General features: G+C 37.6%; 1 protein-coding gene across 2 annotated transcripts; it reads right to left on the minus strand.

The window, feature by feature from the left end:
* Window positions 1-8303: 8303 nt before the first annotated feature.
* FBXO5 (F-box protein 5) lies at window positions 8304-21767 on the minus strand. 2 transcript variants are annotated; one of them, XM_069488477.1, is made up of 5 exons: window positions 21423-21767; window positions 13451-14168; window positions 11939-12029; window positions 10727-10909; window positions 8304-9174 (listed from the first exon to the last, which is right to left on the minus strand). In XM_069488477.1, exons 2-5 carry the CDS (start codon window positions 14131-14133, stop codon window positions 8923-8925), a joined length of 1209 nt encoding a protein of 402 aa, XP_069344578.1. In that variant the 5' UTR covers window positions 14134-14168; window positions 21423-21767; the 3' UTR covers window positions 8304-8922. The 2 variants fall into 2 exon arrangements, with proteins under 2 accessions (XP_069344578.1, XP_069344576.1); XM_069488475.1 differs by lacking the exon at window positions 21423-21767 and adding an exon at window positions 21052-21230.
* Between the last annotated feature and the right edge of the window lie 1497 nt (window positions 21768-23264).

Raw genomic sequence — 23264 nt, forward strand, 5'->3', positions numbered from 1 at the left:
CACACAAGAAATCATTTTGTAAAACTGGAGAAACCTGTTCTAAGGTAGTATGATGGGTCCTTGTCCCTAAAAAGAAGAAGTAAGTTTGTAGTTTCCATTTTTAAACACATTCTCACAGAGTTCTACCTTCGTCCCCTCCAAAAAAATATTTTGGAGTTTTGGGGTAGGTAGCATAAATTTTCTTCCAGTTCCTTGCTTTTCAAAACATGCTCAATAAGATGTGATTAATTAGTTAATGGGAATCAATCATTTGTTTTCCACAATTAATCATATTGGCTACAGCAGTTTCCCAAACCTTAATGTGCCTATAAATCACTTGGGATCTTATTAAAATGCTGATTCTGATTCAGTAGATCTGGGATGGGGCTGCATCTCTAATACATTTCCAGGTAGTGCGGCTGCTGTTGGCCAGGGGACTGCCCATCATACACCAATGGACTAGAATACCGCGGCCATAGTTATTTGGCTTCACTCCCTCTCACACACAGGCATTCAACAAACACATACTGAAGCATGAACTGTGAGCCAGCCATTTAGCCCTCCAAAAATGTGAATTTAAATGTGAGCAGGTTTTTAATGTTCTTTTTTCTTTATATTTTGCTTATTCCATTTGGTTATAGAAAATAGGTTGCAAAATGCCTTAGGGAAAATATGATTCAGGAATATTTGTTAGACTTATATGAGAGTAATTATTTACTAAGTAATCCCTTAAGTTAATTGCTTTGCTAAGCACCATCTAAATCCTGGTGAAACAATCCTCGTGAAGTCTTAGTAAAAGGGATGTGTTACATTCTCCTTCCTAACAGTATAAAAAAACTCAGCCAAACAATTCAGTTATGAAAGTCAACTAAAATTTCATTTTCTTCAATCCTTTCAACCTTTCTTCAAGGCAAAATAAATGCTGTGGAAAGAAGGTTGGTTTTATAATCAGACAGATTTGGGTTAAGGTACATGTTTCACTCACTTGTGTGATCCTGGGCAAGTTTTATCAACTCCCTGAGCCTCCATTTTCTTACCTACAAACACGGGTTACTAAAAACTATCTTCCATTCATTTAAACCGTAACAATGAACACCTACAATGGCTCAGGCACCATTCTAGTGCTTGTGATGGATCAATGAGCAAATGAACATAGACTTCTTCCTCATATGTCTATTAGGTGGAAAAAATGCATTCAAGTAAGCCCTCGTACTCACCTGACACTCAAAAATGGTAGTAATTAGCTTTATTTAGTAGCTTTCAGCTCTTTGATGCTTTCCAGCTAACTGCTAAGTAAGCAAAGAACTGCCATTTTCATAAACTTTGAGAGTAGTTCTCACTTACCTAGTGCTTTATTATATGCCAGACTTGGTTCCAAGTGCTTTATACATATGTCTAAACTCATTCAGTCCTCATAGCAACCCAAAAAGAAGGTTGTTTTCATTTTACGAGACTAAGAACTGTTGCTCAGAGACGAAATTAAGGAATTCCAAAATTCTGGCAAACAGCAGATCTGGGATCCAAACTCAGATATTTCGGCTTCGAGACCCTGCTCTTAACCACAACAAGTAGGAGTAATGAAATTAGAACCATTTTAAACAAGTCCAGAAAGTTCACTTCATGAATTGAAGAAAATAGCGCCGAACTTTGTATTAGGTAGGTTTATTGTGCCCTCTGGTGGAAAACCAAGGAAGTAAAAGAAAAGAAGCATTTAAGTGCAATAGGAAGAGAAAATAGTAAGTTTACTGACATCCTGAGCACTTGAAAAGTTTGCAAGCTCATGAAAATGGCAGGAATATTTTCCAGAAACAAGATATAAGGATACTGAGTAAGACTAAGCAATCAACCAGACAGTGTAGTCGGTAGTCACAGCCAAGCATCCAGAGTGACATCTGTGCGAAGGAAACTCACAGTAAAATCTCAAGGGATAAATATCAGAGTTACAAGTCTTGTTAGAAATCATTTTAAGTAAAAAAGTATTTATCAGCATGCCAAAAAGCATGGTCATGAATCTACTGTACACTATCTTCTCAGGAATGATTGCTAACAGGAAATGTGGCATTCCTTTCATTGTACTGCTAGAATTTTCAGGATTCGCGAGTTCCTGGGATGATGCCCTCCTAAGGCCTTAAGGACCACTTCTGCTCTCCTTACCCCTGACCCACAAGCAAAAGCCTATGTAGAACAAGATATTATTTCTTTGTTCATCAGACTTTACACTCAAGTAATTGAAACCAATAGGCATTAACTGTAAGTTGACTAGTCCAATTCGACAATTGCACAGCATTTTATAAGAAGTCACCAACACTGTTGGATATTTTTCCTGTATTTGGGCAGCTGAGGAAGGATGGGAAGTGTTATTCTCTTATTTCCTCTTCCCTCCTCCTTCAGTTCCTGCTGACAAGGTCCTTTTTTCCTGGAAGCCAGGAGACCCTCAAAATGCCTCTGTATTCCCTGGAATGGTGAGAATCTATCACCTTCAACCGCCCTCTTTGGCTAAGGATTCTTCTCTCTCTTTTTCATTGAGTCTCTCAGGAAGATTGTGATGGCATTAGAGATTGCTTACACATCAGTCTTGGGAGAATCTGTGACTTTATGTAAAATGCTAGTGAATCTAGAAAGAAAGAACATGATCGATCTCCTATGCCTTGGGACTAGAAAATTGATTTTTCAGAAGATAGATCCACTGAAAATATATTATATCTACTTTTACCCTCCTATAACCCATCCTCCACTCATTGAAAGTGCATCTGATTTATCCTCTGGAATGAAAAAATTCGTCCTTAAAAATATTGAAATATTTTACTTTAAAAATAAGTTTAGATTTTAAAAAAATCAATATTAGTCCTTCAAAATAAACAATTACTTAAGCGTGTCCAGAACTTAGGTCACCAACCACATGTTTCTTTGGGTTGTCACAATCTCTAACACCACTTCTGAGTTTCCTGAATTCACATAGTAATTTGCTAGTGTACCTCTCTTAAAGCACTTACCACATCTCCAGAAACCACAGAAGCTCCTTGACTGATTCGTCTCTGAATCAATCACAGGGCATAATACAATATTCTGCACATTTTCAAGAAGGAGCCAGGGGAAGGAGCAAGGAAAGTGCAATTCTTTTCATCCTTCAAGATTGTCTTCAATAATTTCTTTGTTCTGATCCTCTTGTTAGAAGTATTTTTCCTTCCATTCTGTTGGCATAATATTTTTCTTACTTTGTATTTATTTAATTGTGTCTTCTGTTTTAATTTAGTATTTCTTTTTGTCTTTTTCCACATCTCCTAGACTTTCTCAATCAGACTTTCTACCTGAGCCAGAGAACCCAGAAACTTACTTGAATGTTTATTTCCCTAATTTCCTTAAGGAAGATTCCTAACTGGTACCATCCTAGACACCTAGGAGAAAATTTATTATGCATAATAGATACCCTAGGTTGTTCAAGCTCAGTTCTTTCCTGGAAACCTGGTTGAGAAAGATTCCGCATTAGACATCACCCAGCATACTTCATTGTACATAGAAGGCATTCAAAAAGTGTTTTTTAATAAACTGGTAAATGAATAGCTATAAACATCTGTGAACTTCAGTCATTTGAAGGATTCATGTTTTAACAAAATTATTTTCTTGTAACAAAGTTACTTTCTCTGCTCATCTACTAAGGACAAAAAGATTTTCAATTCTCAGGAATAAATAATAAAAGTGATGGGAAATTTAGTATGAGATTATTCTGGTCTTATCACAGTTACAGAATTATTTAGCAAGGGACTTCATTATTTTGGTAATCATAAACATCAGGATATTTGTAAGCATTAACATTTTGGGCATAATAAAAACACAATAGCTACATTTATTTATGTGCCAGATATTTTCTATTTAATTACTATGTTAATAATATCAAATAGGCAGTATTACTTTTTCTTTATAGATATGAAAACTGAAGCTCATAAATGTTAAAAAGTTGCCCAAGGTTAAAGTAAGTAGAAAAGTCAGATTGCAAACCAGAAATACCTGATGGCAAAGGATCACTCTTTCCATTTTGGGACCATACTGTCCCACGGGTACTTTGAACAAGTCCAAGTTCAGGCATATCTATTATATGACTATGCAGCCTCTTTGGTTTATGGATAGAGTTATCTTTTGATATCGACAACATAGAAAAAATTATATTACAAAATACAGTGGATATTTTCTTGGCAGTGCTTAAATCTATCTAGTTGTTTTCTCATTCATTCATTTCAGAAATACTTATTAAACACTTTCTAGGTGATAGGAACACAAGGACGTGACCTGCTTTGGTAACAGCAGTTTCCTGTCAGTTTGAGAATGAAGACGGGGACAGAGACCAAATGACAAGTGAGTTACTGCAAAACTATGAGTGGTAGGAGTTCTGAAGGGAAGCGTTACAGTCTATTGAGATGAAATCTATTCCTTCATTTTTCTAGAAAATACCCTCTCATCTCCATATCTAGAATTTGACTTATTTTTTAAAAATGTGGTAGATCTGGATGTTAGGGTCCTACACTGTGACGTATTTAGGTTATGGTGCCAGAAAACACTCCTCTGACTTATTTGTTGTGTGATCTTAGACCACCACGGTCCAATAGAAACATAAAGTCAGTTACATTTATAATTTTCTAGTTGCCACAATAAAGTAAATAAAAAGAAACAGGTAAAGTTAATCTTCATAGTATTTTATTTAACCCAATATATCTAATATATCATATCAACATGTAGTCAATTGATGAGATTTTGCTTTTCTTCATACTAAATCTTCAATACCTGGTGTTTATTTTACATTGACAGTGCATCTCAGTTTGAATTGGAATGGGCCACATTTCCAGTGTTTGGTAGTTACATGTTGCTAGTGCAAAGCACAGTGAAGATCTGGACTTTGAATGTAAACTATGGATAAAAATGTTGAAGAGAAGCAAGACAGTGTCCTTCATCATACCTGAGACCAAAAAGTAAATTATTTATATCTTCCATCCTAGCTTAACACTCTGTATGGACTTAATTTTGTAATTTGACAGCATAAATTGACTAGAAAAGCAGTAATATTATTACATCCATTTGTATATTGAACTTTACGTGAATAAACAAACTCAAAAGTATGGTGTTATAAGAGCACCATCTTGTGGCATTGTGTTTACATTGTTGAAGCAGAATTTGGGAAAAATGGAAAAATGCCAAGCAATCGGTAAAATTATGAATTTAAGAAATTAGTAGAGGGACCATCATTTTTTTCTGTTCTATGCAATCTTTATGGCAGACCCTCGAGTTGTATGAGGAATTTGAGGCATGACAAACTTCTTGAACAGAGGAAATGGATATGCTAATCTCTGGGCGCCAGATAACACTCCAGCATGAACCTTGGCAAATGGCAAGTATGCTTTGTGTTAATATGTTAATTCGATATTTGCTTTAGGGAAATGTGAAGCTGAAGCTGAGAACATCCACAAAAGACCAATGCATATGAACATGTTGAGAATTCAGCAGAAACACTAAAATATAATCTCCACCATTCGTTAAGTGTCAACAGAGCTACCGAAGGGCTGCCAAACCTGACTCTCTTCATTAGAATAAAGTTCTCAGTGAAGAAATATCTGCCATTAATGGTCACTCCGACTGATCAGAAATACTAGTGGGTCCCACACTACGTTTGGATGGCTAGAAATGACCACGTGAGACTGCTCACTGGCTTGGCCAAAAGAGCCATATAAGGAAAATCATTCTGGAGCTGGCCTCCCAGTTGCAGACCAGGTTTGGCCAGGGTCAGCTTAAGGGTCCTTCCGACCCTGGTTTTCTCCAAGGCAATTAGAAAAGAAAAATAAATAAAACTCATCCAGATTGCATTCTTGCCACAACATCAAGTGTCTAAGGATTCTTGTGAGATAGACTTTATTCAGATTCAATGCATAAAACAGATAGGTCTTCCTGGATGCTGAAATACAGAGAAAGAAGTTTTAATAACCTTGAAGCTAGTACTGCGACTTTTTGTAAAAAATGAATACTTTTTAAAAACTACCATATATATCACAGTAACCATGAAAATATTAACATCTATAGGTAAACCATTCTTCCATATGTAGCGGGCTTTAAAAAGTCTATTTTTTTGTGATCAGACCAGTCCCAAACCTATTTTGGCCTAGGAGTATGATTTCCTTTTTTAGGGAACACTCTATATAGCTATAAGGTGGCTGTCATCCTGTACCTAAACCAGTATCAATTCCAGGTCAACCAATTATGTGTCTCACAGTCTCTGGGAAGACCTGATCTTCTCAATATTAATTAGTATAGCCAATTGAAGGGTCTGAGAAAAGACTTTGACTCAATTTTCTCTTGCCCAACTCTCCTAGAAGTGTGGGCCCACTTTGTATTAGTTATCGATTTCTGGGTAAGAAATTATCCCAAAACATGGAGGCTTAAAACAACAAACATTTATTATCTCACAGCTTTTTGGAGGTCATAAATTTGGAACCAGTTTAGCTGGATAGCTCAAGTTGCACTCAGGATGTTGGTAGGGACTAAAGTTGCCTAGAGGCTAGAGGATCTGCTTTCAGCAAGACTCAGAGACTTAGCAACTGTCAGGAAACCTCAGTTTCTCTCTGCTTTGGACTTTCCAAAGACCTCTGTTTCTCATAATGTGGCTCTCTCCATAGGCTGCTCATAACAGACATTTACCTTCCCCCAAAGTGAGAGATCTGAAAAAGAGAGATGCAGAAGTCACAACGTATTTTATCACTTAGTCTTAGAAGCAACATGCCATCACTTCTGCCATATTCTATTAGTCATAAGACCAAACCTGATACAGTGTGGAAGGGGATCACACACAAGTGTGAACACCAGGAGGTTGGGATTATTGGCAAATTATTTCAGAAACTGGCTATTACAGTCTCCTCTGGTCCCAGGGATTCACATCCCCTTCATATGGAAAACATACCCTCTCCCCAAACTCTCAAGTCTCATCCCATTATAGCTTGAGCTCAAAATCCAGAATCTCATCAACTAAATTAGGACCTGGTAAGGATGAGGCTCTTCAGGTATGTTCCTTAAATACAGTTCCTCAAGTGTGGTTCCTTTCAATCTAAAGACCTGTGAACTAGGGGGACAACTTATCTGTTCTTCAAACACCCAATATACCATGGTGACACCGGCAAAGGAGTGACTAAAGATCAAGAACCAGTCAAAGATGTCCACTCTTATCATTTTTATTCAATTTTATACTGGAGATTTTCTCCAGGGCAATTAGAAAAGAAAAATAAATAAGACTCATCCAGATTGTAAAGGAAGAATTGGAATTCTCATACATTGTTGGTGGGAATGCAAAATAATGTGGCTGCTGTGAAAAGCAGTTTGGCAGTTACACAAACAATTAAACATACAGTTACCATGTAACCCAGAAATTACGCTCCTGGGTAAACTCAAGAAAATTGAAAACATGTTCACATAAAAACTTGGGTATGAATTTTTACAGAAGCGTTATTCATGGTAGTGAACTAGTCTACAGTGCCAAAACAGAGATCAGTGATTGCCTGGGAGTCGACAGGAGGGATTACAAAGGTGCAGGGAAAAACTTGGGGATGATGGGTATGTTCATTACCGTAATTGTAGTGATAGCTTCATGTATATCAAAACTTATCAAATTATACTTTATATAGCCTATTTTATGTCAATTTTACTTCAATAAAGCAGTTTAAAAAAACAAAAAGTGGGTCTGTTCATCTGATTGGAGTTTTTACTCAGTTAGACAAGATACACTCCCACAAATCTAAGGTAAATCCTCTAACTTAGGTTTGAGATGAAGGGCAAAGCCCTTAAGCTTCTTTGAGGCCCTAATGATAGGATCTGTGAGGCCCACCCTTAAATCTTTAGTGCCTTTTGCCTGAATTCTACCTTATAATTTTTCCATGTTCATAATTGAAACTAAAACATATTTAACTTTGGAATTAAGAAATAAGAATGTCTTTGTCCTGGGCTCTTGTTACTAGATGCCTGATTGCAGCCAAGATAGTATCTTACTCTACACATTTTTAATCTTTCTAGTTTTTTTGTGTTTTATACTACTCTTGTATCGAATCATCTTGAGATGCTTATTTCAAGAACCACCTCCACAACTACTAAATTAAGCTATTGGGAGTGAGAAGGAAACTGGGATCAGGGTGAAGCCTGGGAATCTCACAAGCTCCCCAGAAGAATCCACACATAGATCCACTCAATGACTTCACACAAACAAATGCAGTCTACTGTAGCTTCCTAATTCAGTTGTTTCTAGGATTAAGGTGTTTATAAAAACAAAAGGCATACATTATTTATTAAGCTCATAACAATTTTATTAATAGGAACAAAATTTATTTTTATATGTACATACAAAAGACATTTTCTTACTGTGACACATAAAAATACAAAATTATTTACACGTATACAAAAATATTAAAACAGACATCACAAAAAAGGAAAAAAAGCAAAGTGAACAAAGGATACTTTCTTGGGAGATACACACAATGAAAAAGGTTTAAGGAGACAAAACATTTAAATTAATACTCCAGAAATTGATATTTCCATTGGTATTAATTTGTAAGACAAATAAAATGTCTCAAATGCCAATAGATGGTAAACCAGATTTATATATCTAAGATTGTCTAGGTAAAATTACACAGCCTTCTTTCACCATAAAATTGAATCATTTTACCTCTGTATCACAAATATCAGATTACTACTTACTTATCCCTTTTTATTTAAAATATTTAAATTTTCTGATTTGTACTGAGAATTTTAAACTTTTTCACTTTAAATTATAAAATATTTTAAGAGGCTGTATATCCTCTTTATCCACTGGGAAAAAATTTCAATGTAAAATTGAAAATCATAATACATTGTTTTTTAAGTTAAAACCCAATATTTTCTAACTAATGTTCATGATCAGTAACAACTTGATTTAATAAGAGATCACAATCTTCGTAAATTCTTTTTGCTTTTTTTTGTACCAGGCAGGGGACCTGTTTTACAACTGGCTTTCAGGAGCTTGCCATTTGAACAGTCTTTGGTGGTATGATAATTACACAGACACCTTGTACAATAGTCAAATCCACAGCCTTCTCGTTTACAGGTTGCCCGTTGTAAATAGCAATCATATTTTGCAGGTGAATTACAACGAATACAGGCCTTGAGGCTTTCGTTCTTTTTCAAAGTCTTGGCAACCTAAAAAGAAAAAATACATAAACATATTTTAATAAGGACTAAATGTAGTTAGTTAGTAAAACTAAGAAGGGCACCTCTGCACTTTCCCCAATACCTGTATGAGGCACCGCTGTCAGATGTAAGACAATTCCTGCCCTTAAGTTTGCTGTTTAATGGGTAACATATAGCATCACTTGTCAAGTGGTCTAATGGCTATTTCCTATTGCTACTTTTATATATGCTCTCCTTTACTTTGTGAATGCTACTCACACATCAATGCCTAACTTAAATGTCACATTTCCTGTAAAGTCTTCCTCGTGTCATTAAGGAACTGGTTGCTCTTTCACCTATAGTTTTATCTTTTTTAATAGCACCTTATCATACTATATGGCATTTATTTTTATGCAGCTATCTTCTATTTAGATTGTAAGGATCTGAAGTTTACCTTATTTTCCTATTTATAGTACCTGATAGATAGCAGATGCTCAATAAATATTTTTTGAATAAGTTTACATGTTGAATTAGTCATTATATTATAAACATTTAAGGCCGGGCGTGGTGGCTCACGCCTGTAATCCTAGCACTCTGGGAGGCCGAGGTGGGCGGATCGTTTGAGCTCAGGAGTTCGAGACCAGCCTGAGCAAGAGCGAGACCCCATCTCTACTAAAAATAGAAAGAAATTATATGGACAGCTAAAAATATATATAGAAAAAATTAGCCGGGCATGGTGGCGCGTGCCTGTAGTCCCAGCTACTTGGGAGGCTGAGACAGGAGGATCGCTTGAGCTCAGGAGTTTGAGGTTGCTGTGAGCTAGGCTGATGCCACGGCACTCACTCTAGCCTGGGGAACAGAGTGAGACTCTGTCTCAAAAAAAAAAAAAAAAAAAAAACATTTAAGACAGAAACTAAAGTTTACCATATAGAATTTCTGTTTATTGACCAAATTATGACAATCAACATTAAAAAAAAATCTTATCACTTAGATAAGATTATGATTCTCTAAATTAAGCTTGCAAAATTATCTACATGTGACTAGAACTTTTAACACACATCACCCAATGATTTCAAGATATAATAGGAGGTCAGTGATTTCAGAAAGGTGGTCTTTTGCTGCTTAGTTCTCTTCTTCAATTAAAGGCAGCAATTGCAAAACATAGCATTAAGTAGTTTTATAAATTTTAAAATTAAGGTTTTTCATTATTTTCTTAGTGTTTGTAAATTAGAACTCAACATCATTAACTTTCATAAACAATGCAAACAGTCATCTACTACTCATACAAAGACATCTCTGTGCACTTTTCTAGTTTGGAACAGTGTTTTGGTTTCCCACACTTTTGAGAATAAAATGAAGGGGACAGGAGATTCCCATCCCACTCACAATTCCCTAATAATCTGAATTATAATACTATAATTAAATTTAAATGACCATCAGTATCAGGTGTCCTAATTTGTTAGTAATTATCTAGAGTCAAGTTATATTTTGACCTTGAAAGTTTCTATTTCCATTTTTCACTCTAAATCCTTTTAAAAATAAATGACCATGTTTCTAATTTATTGATTAAACAAAGAATTACCTCAGAGAATTCACTGTGTCGACTATAAGCAGAATCCTTCTGATCACCTTGATTGGATAGCTTGGTTTGAGCATCTTTTTGGGGAGGAGTCTGGACTGCTGCTTTTTGAACAGAAGCCAGTGGGATTCTGAACATAACGTACTCTCGGGTTGAAGCATGTGGTGAAAACTTAATGCTGCCTTCCTAATTAAAAAAAAGTTTTAATAGAAACTTAAAAACTTTTCTTTCTTATATTACCAACAACCAGATATTTTTGTTATGTTTGTACATATAAGAAATGGCAAATAAGAATGCAAAAGACTTATCCCTACATGCAATTTACCTGCACATGCTTAAACACAGTGACACCTTAATATTCACACATGTAAAGCCTAACTTACTGACAGAAATTGTGAAAATCACTTTACATGTGATTATGTAAAGAATTTAATACATGATTTGTAACTAACCAATGTCAAAGTACTACTGCCAGAACAAAAGGTTATTCTTTTCACCAGCAGATGGCAACAGTCACATTTAAGTATCTCTGATTTAAAATCAGCATTTCAGATTAGATTTTTCCATTAACACCAGTTTATTGATAAAGAAACTAAATTTGGAGAATTTAAGCAATAATTGACAAAAGTTACATAGCTAGTAAATAGCAACACCAAAATTTGGACCTAAGTCTGTCCAACTTTAAGGCCTGAACTTTTATTCATGTGCTGATCTTGATTCTCAGAAATACTTTCAAAGTATTAATAACTCAAGTATTTTGGAAAAGTAAATTCATTTTCCTCCTACATTAAGAATATTCAATATGTTGACATTTAACTGTTTCTTGGTAACTGAATAAAAGTATTTCATTGCTCCTATTTCTTAATAACTAAAAAGTAAAACAGCTTTTCCAAATTTTCTAAGGATTACAAAACATAATGATACACAAATGACAACAACCAAGATTGGCTATATGGTCAACTCCCCCTATCTAAGAACTAAGTAATTTCCCCTTTGTTACTTTAGACATTCTGTTTCTAGGGAGAACCCGAGAAATAAATGACTGAGGTAAGATTCCTTTCTCTTTATTTTTGAATTTGTTTTCTCAATAAGTTCTAGTGCAAGGCTGAAATACTTTGTGAATGTAAAGGAGGGTTTTGAGACTTTTTCTTTTCTATTTACAAAAAAGCACTAGCAGTGTATTTTAAAATGAAAACATCAACAGTAAAGACTTACAGTAACTCTCTGCACTGCTTTATTGTACAACTGGAATGCTCCCTTATCATCTTCTAGAATCTTCTTCCAAGCTGTGCTCACTTTAGACACACTGGAAAAGTAAATGACCATAAAGGAAACAATTAAAACATCACAAAGAGCTAAGATGAATACAGTAGGAAAACATTAACAGTGCAAAACAGAAATTCATATAACCAATGCTTTTCAAACCTGACTATACATTGGAATTGCCTGGGATAATTTAAGATTTAAGGATGCCCCCCCATGCCTAGTAATTTAGGTTTAATTGGTTTAAAATGGGCCCAAGGTACTGTATTTTTTTAAGAGCTTCCAATCAAATAAATGCATGCAGGCTTAAGAACCACAACTTTGTACTTTATTTTTCAACAATATCTGCAAATATAAAGTAAGTAGCCATTATTGTGTAATATACATAACACCATTTTAGCTATTTGGTAAAAACTGTAGACAAATTTCAAGGTACTGTAGGATATGCTATTAGTGAAAATTAATTTTAAAAAACCCACTATGTTAATAGAAAAAGTAGCCTCTGTGATGTTGATTATCCCTCAAGAAGCCAGCACACAGTAAAAATCAATACTAAATCTGTCTCGCTTTAGCCATATTTCATAAAGACCAGTATAAAACCACTTGCGGAGTACCTCCAGATAATTTTTCAAAAAGCCAAAAAATGAATCCAATTGAGTGAAATCCAATCTAATCCTATAGTCTATATAATCAACTTAATTAATTCTCAAAGTTATCTCATCCTGATTGATTTTCTTTGGTAGAATGACAAAGAAAGAGTAGTTAATATATATATAAGGTTTCAAGAAATAGTCATAATCAGATCCCTATTCGTGGGCTTTCATATTTTCATCATTGTCAAACCCGAGAGCCCTACATCAAAAATGGCCTAAAAGGAACAGAAATTATTTCATACTTTCAGGTGTGACAAAAGTCATAATGCCTATTGGACCTCTACTAGAACTAGGCTGTTTCATATTTAGGCCCAAGATATAATTTACATACTAGAAGTTTCAGAACTAAAAGGAACAAAAACCTCAATCTAAATGTTTTCTAATAGCATGAAATAAAATTTGAAATGACTAGATTAAATGCATGCTTCTAAAGTGGCACACAGGTAATGAAATACTAGCAATCAAGCAAAAGTCACCACCTCAATTAAACATTGCAAGCCTACCCTACTAAAGGTTGAGCATTCCTAATCCAAAAATCTGTAACTTTCTGAGTGCTGCCATGACGATCAAAGGAAATGCACATTGGAGCATTTTGGACTAGGAATGTTCAATAATGCAAATATTCCCAAATTTGAAAATATCCGAAACCCTTCTGGTCCCAAGCATTTTTGGATGTGGGATACTCAACCCGTATATCAGTCTTTGCATGAGCTGGTAGAGCTGTGCCACCCAACAAAAGTGCTGAGTGGACTATGCTAATATATACATATATATATATATATATATATATATTCAAAGCAATAATACTTACTTGATTAAGTCCATATCACTGAGCTGAGTTAAAATATTTGCTAAGAGATGTCTGAGTCCCCTTTGAAAGAGTTCACTGAGAATATCTACACACTCTAGGCCCATTTTCCTGCCAATTATATTCTGTAATCTAAAATTTCCTCTGGCTATAATATCCTTCAGCATCTCCCGATCTCTTTTCGGATTTCGTTTTGTATTCTTTTTTAATGTTGAACAAACTACTTTTTCAAAATGAAGAGCCGGCAGTAAGTTTTTGTTGGGATATTGGTCTGGGCTTTCCATCTGTAGCAGGCAGGACGGCGGACTGTCACTGAAATTTTCCTCCAGGGGAAGGCTACCTTCTTCATGTTCACTAAGACCACTTTGTTGAGAAAATGAAGAATAGCCACTGTCTTCATAAAGTCTACTCGTCTCTAGTTCCTCTATTTCATTTGTACTATTAAGTGTTTGTTGCACACATTGATTTTCCTTGTTATGCAAGGGCTTGCTTTCAGTTTCAAGTTCTACAATGCTAGGGCTCACAATTGGTGACCCAAGACATGATAACCTGTCAGAGTCTTTAATGCAGTCTTTACAAGAACCTTCCAAATATGTAAGAGTGTAGGAACCTAGTCTTCCAATGTCATCAGGTTCTACCAGTTTAAGTCCAGAATGAACATCGTCACAATGAAAATCACACTTCATTTTGACAGAAAGAGTGGAACTTTCTTCTTTACAACCTACAAAAAGAACATTAACATTTACTTAATGGCAAAATTTCTACACATCTCTACTTCTTAAATTAGGATATACAAAGATTACTTTGCATTCTCTCAGCATTATGTTTTGCCTGTATGCGCTTGCCTATAGGTCTGTGATATTATCCAAGTTTAATTATCGTTATGTCAATAACATGTAGGAATATTATTTAAATCTTTTAATCACAACTATTTCTAGAATCAGTATTTATACCCTGGACTTGAAATGACATTATAGTTTACTCTGACTTAAGCATAACCCAAGCCATTGACTATAAAAGTGGTTAAGACCAATGGGGGAGAAGAATGTGTACAGTTCAGAATAATCTTGATAAAAAGTAATACATGAAAAATTTGTTTATTATTTAAACATTAGCAATTACTATAAGCCTTAAAATAATTAATCAACAAATCTATAGGTAGCTTGTAAAAAAGGCAGGAAAAAGCAACACATTTAAACATCCATAAGTTAAAGTCCACCTGAACTCCCACAGCACTCATCTCCAAGTTTTATTCTGTTTGGTGCTCTTGGTGACCCTTTAATATATTTAAGGTGTTTGTATATGCTGCTGGATAGTAAACTCAAGCACAGGGATATCTCCCTATATCTTAGCTAATATATGCTATAACTCTGCTATCTTTAATTACTGAACAAAGATTTTTTTCATGACTAATTAACCAGAGCCAGAAGAACAGTTCAGCTACCAATCAGAATTATGAGTTGGTAAATAAGAATAACACTACCATCAATTAACCAGATTTAAGAGTGGTAGGGCAGCAAGTGTAAATTACTGTTCAATTGCTTTAAATAACTTAAGATAATGTACTAACTATGTATAAGTAGCATAAATGGAAAAAACAAGTTTTGATACTATTAAAAAATCATGCAATTATTTCTGGATATTATTCATTAGAATTCATAATTACTAATTCAAATTTAAACTTCAAAAAAGCCAAAGACTTGTTCGGGTTTGTATGACCACCTCAGCCCCCACCCTAAGGGCCTAAGAAAGCAGTTAAGACACAACGGAACAGACAGCATTTTAAGACCGCTTTAAAGTAGGGTTTCTCAATCTCTGTATTACTGGCATTTGGGACCAAATAATTATTTGTTCTTAGGGGCTATCCTGTGCATAGTAGGATGTTTAGCAGCCTTTACCCATTAGACACAAGGAGCAGCCATCACTCCCAAGGTACAACAGTAAACACATGTCCACAGTTACCAGTTATTGGCAAATATTGGTAAGGGGGAAGACGCCAGTGGCAAGATTTCCTTCGTTCCAGTTGAGAATCACAGCTTACAAGAGAGGCTGGGAAGGGCATTCACTGAAGGATAACTTGAGCAAAGCCACAATGCTTGGAAGGAATATGGTAGACAGGTTCAGGAAAACTGCTTAGTATTGCTGAAGGCTGGGTTTATGAGTAGGGGAACAATGGGGACATGAGCTAAAAAAGCCTGACTTTTTAGGTTAAAATGTGCTTCAGCTACCATCCCCCTCACAAGCCAGTCATATATAGGTAACAACTTATCCTATCAGTAAACGTATAATTGTATGTACTAGTTACTATGTTTAGTCTGTACTAAGTATTGGTAAACTGTCCATGTTAATTTAACCATTTTTACTTAGATGACCTTCATAGAAAGTGACCTTGTAGATAGAAACTGCTTTTAAATTCCCAGTGTCTAACACAGTGAAAGATACAGGATCCCACTAAACCTAAAAATTAAGTTTAAACTAAGAGTTCATGGGCACAAAAAAAAAAAAACAAAAACAAAAAACACATAAATTTTAACCCCCCAATTAACTCTAACTCGTAACAAATTATTCTGAGTAGTTTCCTTTCACTGAGATGAGGAAAAAATGCCAAGAGAGATTATTTCTATTCTCACCTCAACTAAACAATTAGGTTTGATTTACATATGACCACAATTTACCTGAGAGGATAAAAAAGCAGAAGACAACTATGAAGGCACGCCTTTTACTCTGTTTAGCTACCTAAAGCAAAGAGGCCTGAAAGTACTTCAGGAACTCAAAGGCATTCTCCCTCTGCTCTGTCTCTAGAACCCAGTTTCTACAGACTGTCCTATAGAATCTTTCATTCAACCCTATTCTTTGAACATAGACAGTTCTTTAAAATTAGAGCTAATAATGATTAAAATACCTTATTTTTGTTTAGAAGTTTGCATCTTCCAATGTTTGCAAACACTTGGTCCTCACAATCTTTTTGAGGTAGGATGGGGTGTTATTTTTACAATAACTGAGCACACTGAAACTCAGGTAAGTATGTTGCCCAAGACAAGTAGTTAAATGAGACAGATTTCTTAACTATAAATTCAGTGTTCTTCCCCCTATCTCACATGAGAATGAGGTGCTTTGGATAAATAGAACTTGCAAATTGAAGCAAAGTATACTATATCTTGTTTCGCATTTATACTCATTTATAAAAAGCTAGAATTCATGGTGCAAGAGCTCTTTAAGATACCAAAAAAAAAAACCACTTATACATTTCTTTTCTTGTATAAGTGGCCCTTCTTAGTAGCAATGACTTTTCTCATCTTAGGGGCTTTGTACATTATGCTTTTCCTTGCCTGGAATAGCTTTTCTGCTTCCTTTGCCTATTTAGCTTCTAATTACTCGTGTATAGCTTCATATTTATTTGTGAGGGGACTTCTCAGACCTCGTCAAACCCTGCTTAAAAGCACTACCAATTTTACGTTGTAAGATTATTCTAAGTTCCTTAAAGGTCAAACATGACTGCTATTGCTTAGTACAGAACGCAAGCAAAAGGTACAGTGCCTGATACAATGAAGACATGCAACATAAAAATGTGTTTCCTAGTTTTTTAGTTAAAACATTAGAATCTTCCTCACTAAATTAGCACTTAAGGAACTTAAAGTGAACAAAATGACTATTGCATTCCTCTTGTGCCAACATGTATTTTCACATGAATAGATTTAGTATTTTTTACAAAATTTAATTTACAGAAAAGTTGCAAGGATAGTATAGAATTCCTGTACATAAAGCACCCAATACCCAACTCTTACATTACTAACTTGCATCCATGTACGATTAATGAACCAATATTGATGGATTATTATTAACTGAAGTCCCTATTTTATTTGAATATCCTTAGTTTCTACCTAACTTTTTTTTCTGTTCCAGGATCCCATCCAAGATTCCATATTACATTTACTCCTTATGTCTCCGTAGGCTCTTTTTGGTTATGATAATTTCTATGACTTTGTTTATGATGACCTTGACAATGTTGAAAAGTACCAGTCAGTACTAATTGCAGCCTGTCCCTCAGTTAGGATTTATCTGATGTTTTTCTCAGTTAGTCTCAGGCTGTGAGTTTTTAGGAAAAAGAACACAGAAGTAAAATGCTATTGTTACCACATCATGTCAAGGGTACATGCTATCAATATGATTTATCATTGATGTTAACCTTCATCACTTGGCTGAAGTAGTATCTGTCAGGTTTCTCTCCACTGTAAAGTCACTCCTTTTTGTTCCTTTTCTATACCATACTCTTTGAAGTCACTATGCACAGCTCACACTTAAAGGGGTGGGGAGTCATGCTCCACTTCTTTGAGGGGGAGTAAATCTATATACCATTTGAAATTCTTTTGCATAGATTTGTTTATGCTTTCCCATTCATTTATACAATCATTTATATTAGTATAGACTCATGGACTTTGGGTTATAATCTAATACTACTAATGTTGCTGCTCAAATTGTTTCTGCTTTCACTACTGTGAGCTCTTTCAGTTGGCTTCAGTGTCTATTTGACCTATTTGCATCATTTTGCTTTTTGAGCAATCCTTATTTTCTGGAAGTATAAGATGCTCCAGGCTCACCCTGTATTTTCCCTGTTCCAGTCCTAGTATCAGTCATTTCTCCAAGCAACCCTAGTTCTTTTATTTGGGAAAAAAGTATTAGAAATGAAAATCTGGATGCTGGTCGTAGATATAATTTTAAAATGTGAAATGAATGGATTTTTAATCTCTAACAATACTGCAGAATAAACTAAATATTATCACCTTTTTACAAAAGGAAGCTGAACCAACTGTTTGCAAAAGGCTAAACCCATCTTTTAACAAGCTCAGTGCCTTCCAATGCCCAAGCCGAATGTAGGAAATAGATGTAGTATTCATACAATTGATCTAATATTGTGCAGAAAATAAAATATTACATGGCTCCATAACCTCTTGAGTTAAAACAGATGAGGGTTAAGGGTCCAGTTTGCCACTTTATTTTTCTAATGCTGACTTAGAGACAGGGTAGAGGGAGAGGAAGATATTAGTCAGGAATGATCTTTTATAGAGAAGGTGACATTCTGAGATCTGAAATCCTTGTGGAAATTTGGTTGGAGAGTTCCAGAGAGAAACACAGGAAGCAAGGAAAAGAAAGACCTATAGGGCTGCAGCTTTGTGAGCTAGAGGGAGATGATTAAAAAATAATGTTGTAGAGGTAGAATGGTCTATAAATTTGTAGGATAGGCTGAGCCTTTAAGGGATTCTAACTGGAAGAGAAAAATTTGGTTTATATTTTTAAAAGATCATTGGCAGCTGTGGTTGTAGGAAGGTAAAAGTAGAAGCAGGGAGACTAGAAGTGTTCATCACAGGGGTCCTGAGAGTAGAGCATCAGGGGCTAGGATGATCATAGTGGAAATGAAGATAATTAAATAGATTCAAGGTCTATGATCTAGGAGGGTAAAGATAATAGAGCTTACCAATACACCAGATGTGGACATGAAGGAAAGGGGAGTAAAAAAAAAAAAATACTCTACAGTTTAGGGCTTAAGTATCTAAGGTAGAAAGTACCATTTACTGAGTTGGGGAAAACTGAGGAGGGAGGTAAACTCTTATCGCCTCAATTTCCTCATCCATAAAATGAGAGTAAAAAAATAAGACTAGACTAAATAAATGGCAGAGTCCTTGTCATAGGGGTCTATTCCACAGAATCTACTTTTAATTACATAAGCCAAATACTTTCATATTCCTTACATTGTCAGTCATTAACATTTAACATTTAAAAGTAATAAAATACAACTCAACACAGAAGTATACCTGTCAGACTATATACTTTTCCACTAGAACATATGGATTTAAGAATCAGATCCAAGTTCAAATGGAAATTCTTGCTCAGCCTTTTGACTACCTTTGTGAACTTGGAACATTCTATTAGTATTTTTCATTTTCCCTAAAGTGGAGATATTAATAAAGACTCAAATATGGCATTTTTTAAACCTCTCATTTACCAATTCTCAGCCCAATAACGGAAAAGTGGTAGTAAACTGTACAAAGTCTGACCTTATATTTAACTTTCAAGACAGACCTGATACTACATATTAAATATCATAATTAAGGCCGAAAAATCTTTATAGGTCTTCTAATGTTAACGAAATAATTATGTTCCAGTCTCTAATATCTATAGATAACCACCATGTGCACATGTTAGGCCATGGCCACTCCTTTACTTAAGGACCAAGAGAGAGGCCCAAGGCCTGCCACTATAAAGTGTAAATCAGCCATTCTTAAGAGAAAACTTTAGAAAAGCCTACTTTCAAAAATATTTGGATGCAACAATTTTTAAAAATTTCATTTCCTCAAGCCTGTAAACAGGGGAAAAAGTCCCAAGGGACAACAAATACTTTCTGACGAGCAAAGTAGTAAAGACAACTGGAGTTAATAATCAAAAAACTCCCTCATAAGCCATCAAGCTTCAGAATTTCAAAGGGAGACTTGTGATCCAGGATCTTCTGGAAACATATCTAACCTGTTAAAAATTAAGTATTTTTCTCAAGACTCTGGATACCTTTTCTAATGAGAGAGACATTACCAATAGTACAATATCGAATTATTAAACTTTTTCATTTCTGAGGTAAAATTAATGCATTTGGATTTTGTTTAGAGGTAGCAACAAAGAGGATAAAAATAAGCATTTGAGTGCCTTCCGTTCTCTTAAAACCTTTGAAATAAAGGACTATTTCGTTCTTCACGAGTACAGGGGGAAAAATTAACCAATTCTTTAGTTCTCACAAAGTCAACTAAATATTATGGACAAATTCAAGCTTTTTAGTAAAAACTTCTTTTTTAAAATCCTTCCCTTCCGACTCCAGGCCTTAAGACTCAGTTACTAGGCAAAGGGAAAAAAAGGAAAAAAATTAACGTTTTTCTTTGGTCGTTCCAGTTGATTTTGGTCCAATGCGGGGGGCGGGAGGGGGGTCTCTGCATTTGGCGGGAGTGGGGAGGGAGACCCTGGAACTCCTGAGGGGTCGGTGGGACTGCCCCTCAGGGCGCGGGACATGCGGAGGAGGCGGGAGATAACCGCGAGCTAGATCTCCCGCGCCCGCCAGCAAGACTGAGGCAGCGAAAAATCGGGGAAATTGACTTCGGGTCTTAGGGTGCGGGATAGGTACGGAGAAGGGGCACAGGGAGTGAGGGTGAGGCACCTGACCAGACCCTGGGGGCTGCCGGCTCGCATCCCTGTCAGAGCCAGGAGCCATAGGGTGGGGGAGGGGTGGGGGCATTTGGCGCCTATTCAAGCAGGGTGGGGATAGGTAGGTCTTTCTGAGAAGGAAAAAGGGCGCCCTAGTTTGCCACGGCCTGCACCTCCCCCGGAGTTGGAGTCAGATTCAGCATGGGCGGCGGGGCCCCGCAGCCCACCATCGCACCCCAGCACATCTAGCCTCCCCTCCCCGACCCCCAGACTTCTTTCTCCAGAACCCAGGAACCCCCGCCGCCCGCCTGCGGCCCAGCTTGTGGCTGTGCCAGGTTCGGGAGGGTGCTGGGTCAGGGGTCGCCCCTCACCGTGCACCCCTCCCGGAATGCGAGCCCTCTCACGCCGCTCCCCTCACTCACTGTCCGAGGGGCGAGGGCGCCCGGCGGCTGTCACGGTGCTGGAGCTGCAGGAGCAGGAAGGTGACCGTGGGGAGCAGCTGCAGGGTCGCCGGCTCATACCAGGGGACGTGGGGCCTGCCTCAGGTGAAGGAACTGTTCTGGTAGCTGAGAAGTGAGCCGCCTGCTTCACAGAGCTGTATCACTTAAAAGGCGCCAGCTGGTACTTTTAAAATCTTTGAATTTGGTGCCCAAATCCGCGCGGTCCAATGGGACGCGTCGCTCGCACGCACGCACCAATAGGAAGGCTGTGGGCGGGGCCTCTCTCACCCATACCCAATTGGAGGCTGTCGAGGCGGGGCCGAGCCGCGAAGCCCAACCCCCTCCCGTCTCACCGGCTCCGCACGTCCGGGAAGATGCTGCGGCCGGGGGCGGGGCCTCTGAGCGCGGGGAGGCCGCGGCCCGGCCGCACGTGGAGGGAGCCCACCACGCATGCGTGCACCCTCCAAACTGCCCTCCGCCGACTTGGGAAGCAGCCTCCTGCAAGTCCTAATTTCAGCCAGAAGACAGCTGCGGCTTCTATCTGCAGACCTCCGATGGGTACAAATGGTAGCTGACTTTCTTCGATCATCTCACAAGTGGGAGTTCGGTGAGCGGCAACTCTTGTCGTCCCGGAATCCAGACTTTCCGGAAGACGAACCCTCCCCCAGTCCTGCTTAGCCCGCCTCTCTAGGATTTACGCGCGCACTCTCCTCTCCCTCCTATTATCGCCCCTCCCCTGCTCATCCCTCTGCGCAGGCGCCTTTGGAGGGCGGTGGCTGCGGAGTTGGCGGGTCGGCGCTTGCGCGCTGGGGTCCCGGCGGCTTTCGCGTGGGAGGGGCAGAGGAGCGGGTACTCCGAGGGGTTCCGGGCCTCTCCCAGCGCGTGCGGGCTCGAGCGCCTGTGGCGGGAGACCTGCTGCAGCGCCTCCCCGGGGCTTCCGGCAGGGCTGAAGGTGGGACAGTCACTTCCTTGAAAGCGCACTTATTTGCATCTTCACCCACAGCTCTGCAGACGGACGTTAAGTTTACTGTAGTTGTATGTATGCTCCTGGGATTTTGTTTCTTTCCTTCAGGGGCCAAGCGCATGAGACAGTAGTCCTTCTCCCCCCAAAAGGAATAAATAAAAATCTCCACTCTCTTGGGCTAGAGGCCCCTGTCCAAGTAAATGTTTCTTTAGTGATGGCTGGAATGGCTGTATTTAAATTGTACACTATCATTAGTGATCCTGAACTTTTAACTATTCGAATATGCACGTAAGCGGTGACAAAATGCATCCCCATAACCCTGTAGGGCCTGGCTGTGGTGCTGGGTCCTGGAGATGCAGGTCTTCAGGGATTTTACATACCAATGGGAAAGAAATTGACAATTAACAATTTCAGTAAATGGAAGAAGGTGTAAAACAACAGTAGGGTAGAGAATGGAGGTTAAGGGCACAGGTTAAGAATTTTTGATGGTCAGGAAGGTTTCTGAGCCTTTGAGCTAAGATGTGAATGTTAAACTGGCAATGCAAAGAGCTGCATAATAAGCTGTGGAAAGAAAGACCAGAGTGCCAGACTAGAACTCATTAAGCAAGGAACAGAGTAGGAGATGAGGTCAGAGAGGTAGGCAGAAGCCAGATCCTGTACTATCTCCTAGGTTTCCATGTAGAGTTTAGACTTTCTTCTGATTGCAACCGGTAGCTGTTGGAGGGATTTTAGCAAGGTAGTTATTTGAGTGAATATTAAAACTGTAATAACTTCTTTTTATGTACGATCAAAAGAATGTTAATTCTCACAATAATCTAAGCATTATTTCATTTTGTTATGATTGTGCTTAGAAATGTAAGTTCATTCTCACAATGTGGTTATTAGAACCACATGCCTAGTAAGCAGAGATTCCAGTCCCATTCTGCAGTTTTCAAAAAGTCCATGTTCTTTCTTGTTATGTTATTCTGGGGAATAATGTTTGCTGTGGTCCTGGTTGTTTATAGTGCACTTTCACATTACTTCCCACTTTGACCTCACTACAATCTCAAACTCCTGAGCCCAAGTGATCATCCCACCTCAGCCTCCCAAAATACTGGAATTACAGGCATGAGCCACCATGCCCAGCCTGACCTTAGAGATATTTATTTGCTTCTTTTATTTTCAGATATGGATGGAAATATGAAATTTGAGGGAGGCAAAGGTTCTCATTAAATTAGTTAACCACCTGGAA

This window comes from Eulemur rufifrons, chromosome 15 (genome assembly GCF_041146395.1).
Source record: "Eulemur rufifrons isolate Redbay chromosome 15, OSU_ERuf_1, whole genome shotgun sequence".
Classification (NCBI taxonomy): Eukaryota; Metazoa; Chordata; class Mammalia; order Primates; family Lemuridae; genus Eulemur; species Eulemur rufifrons.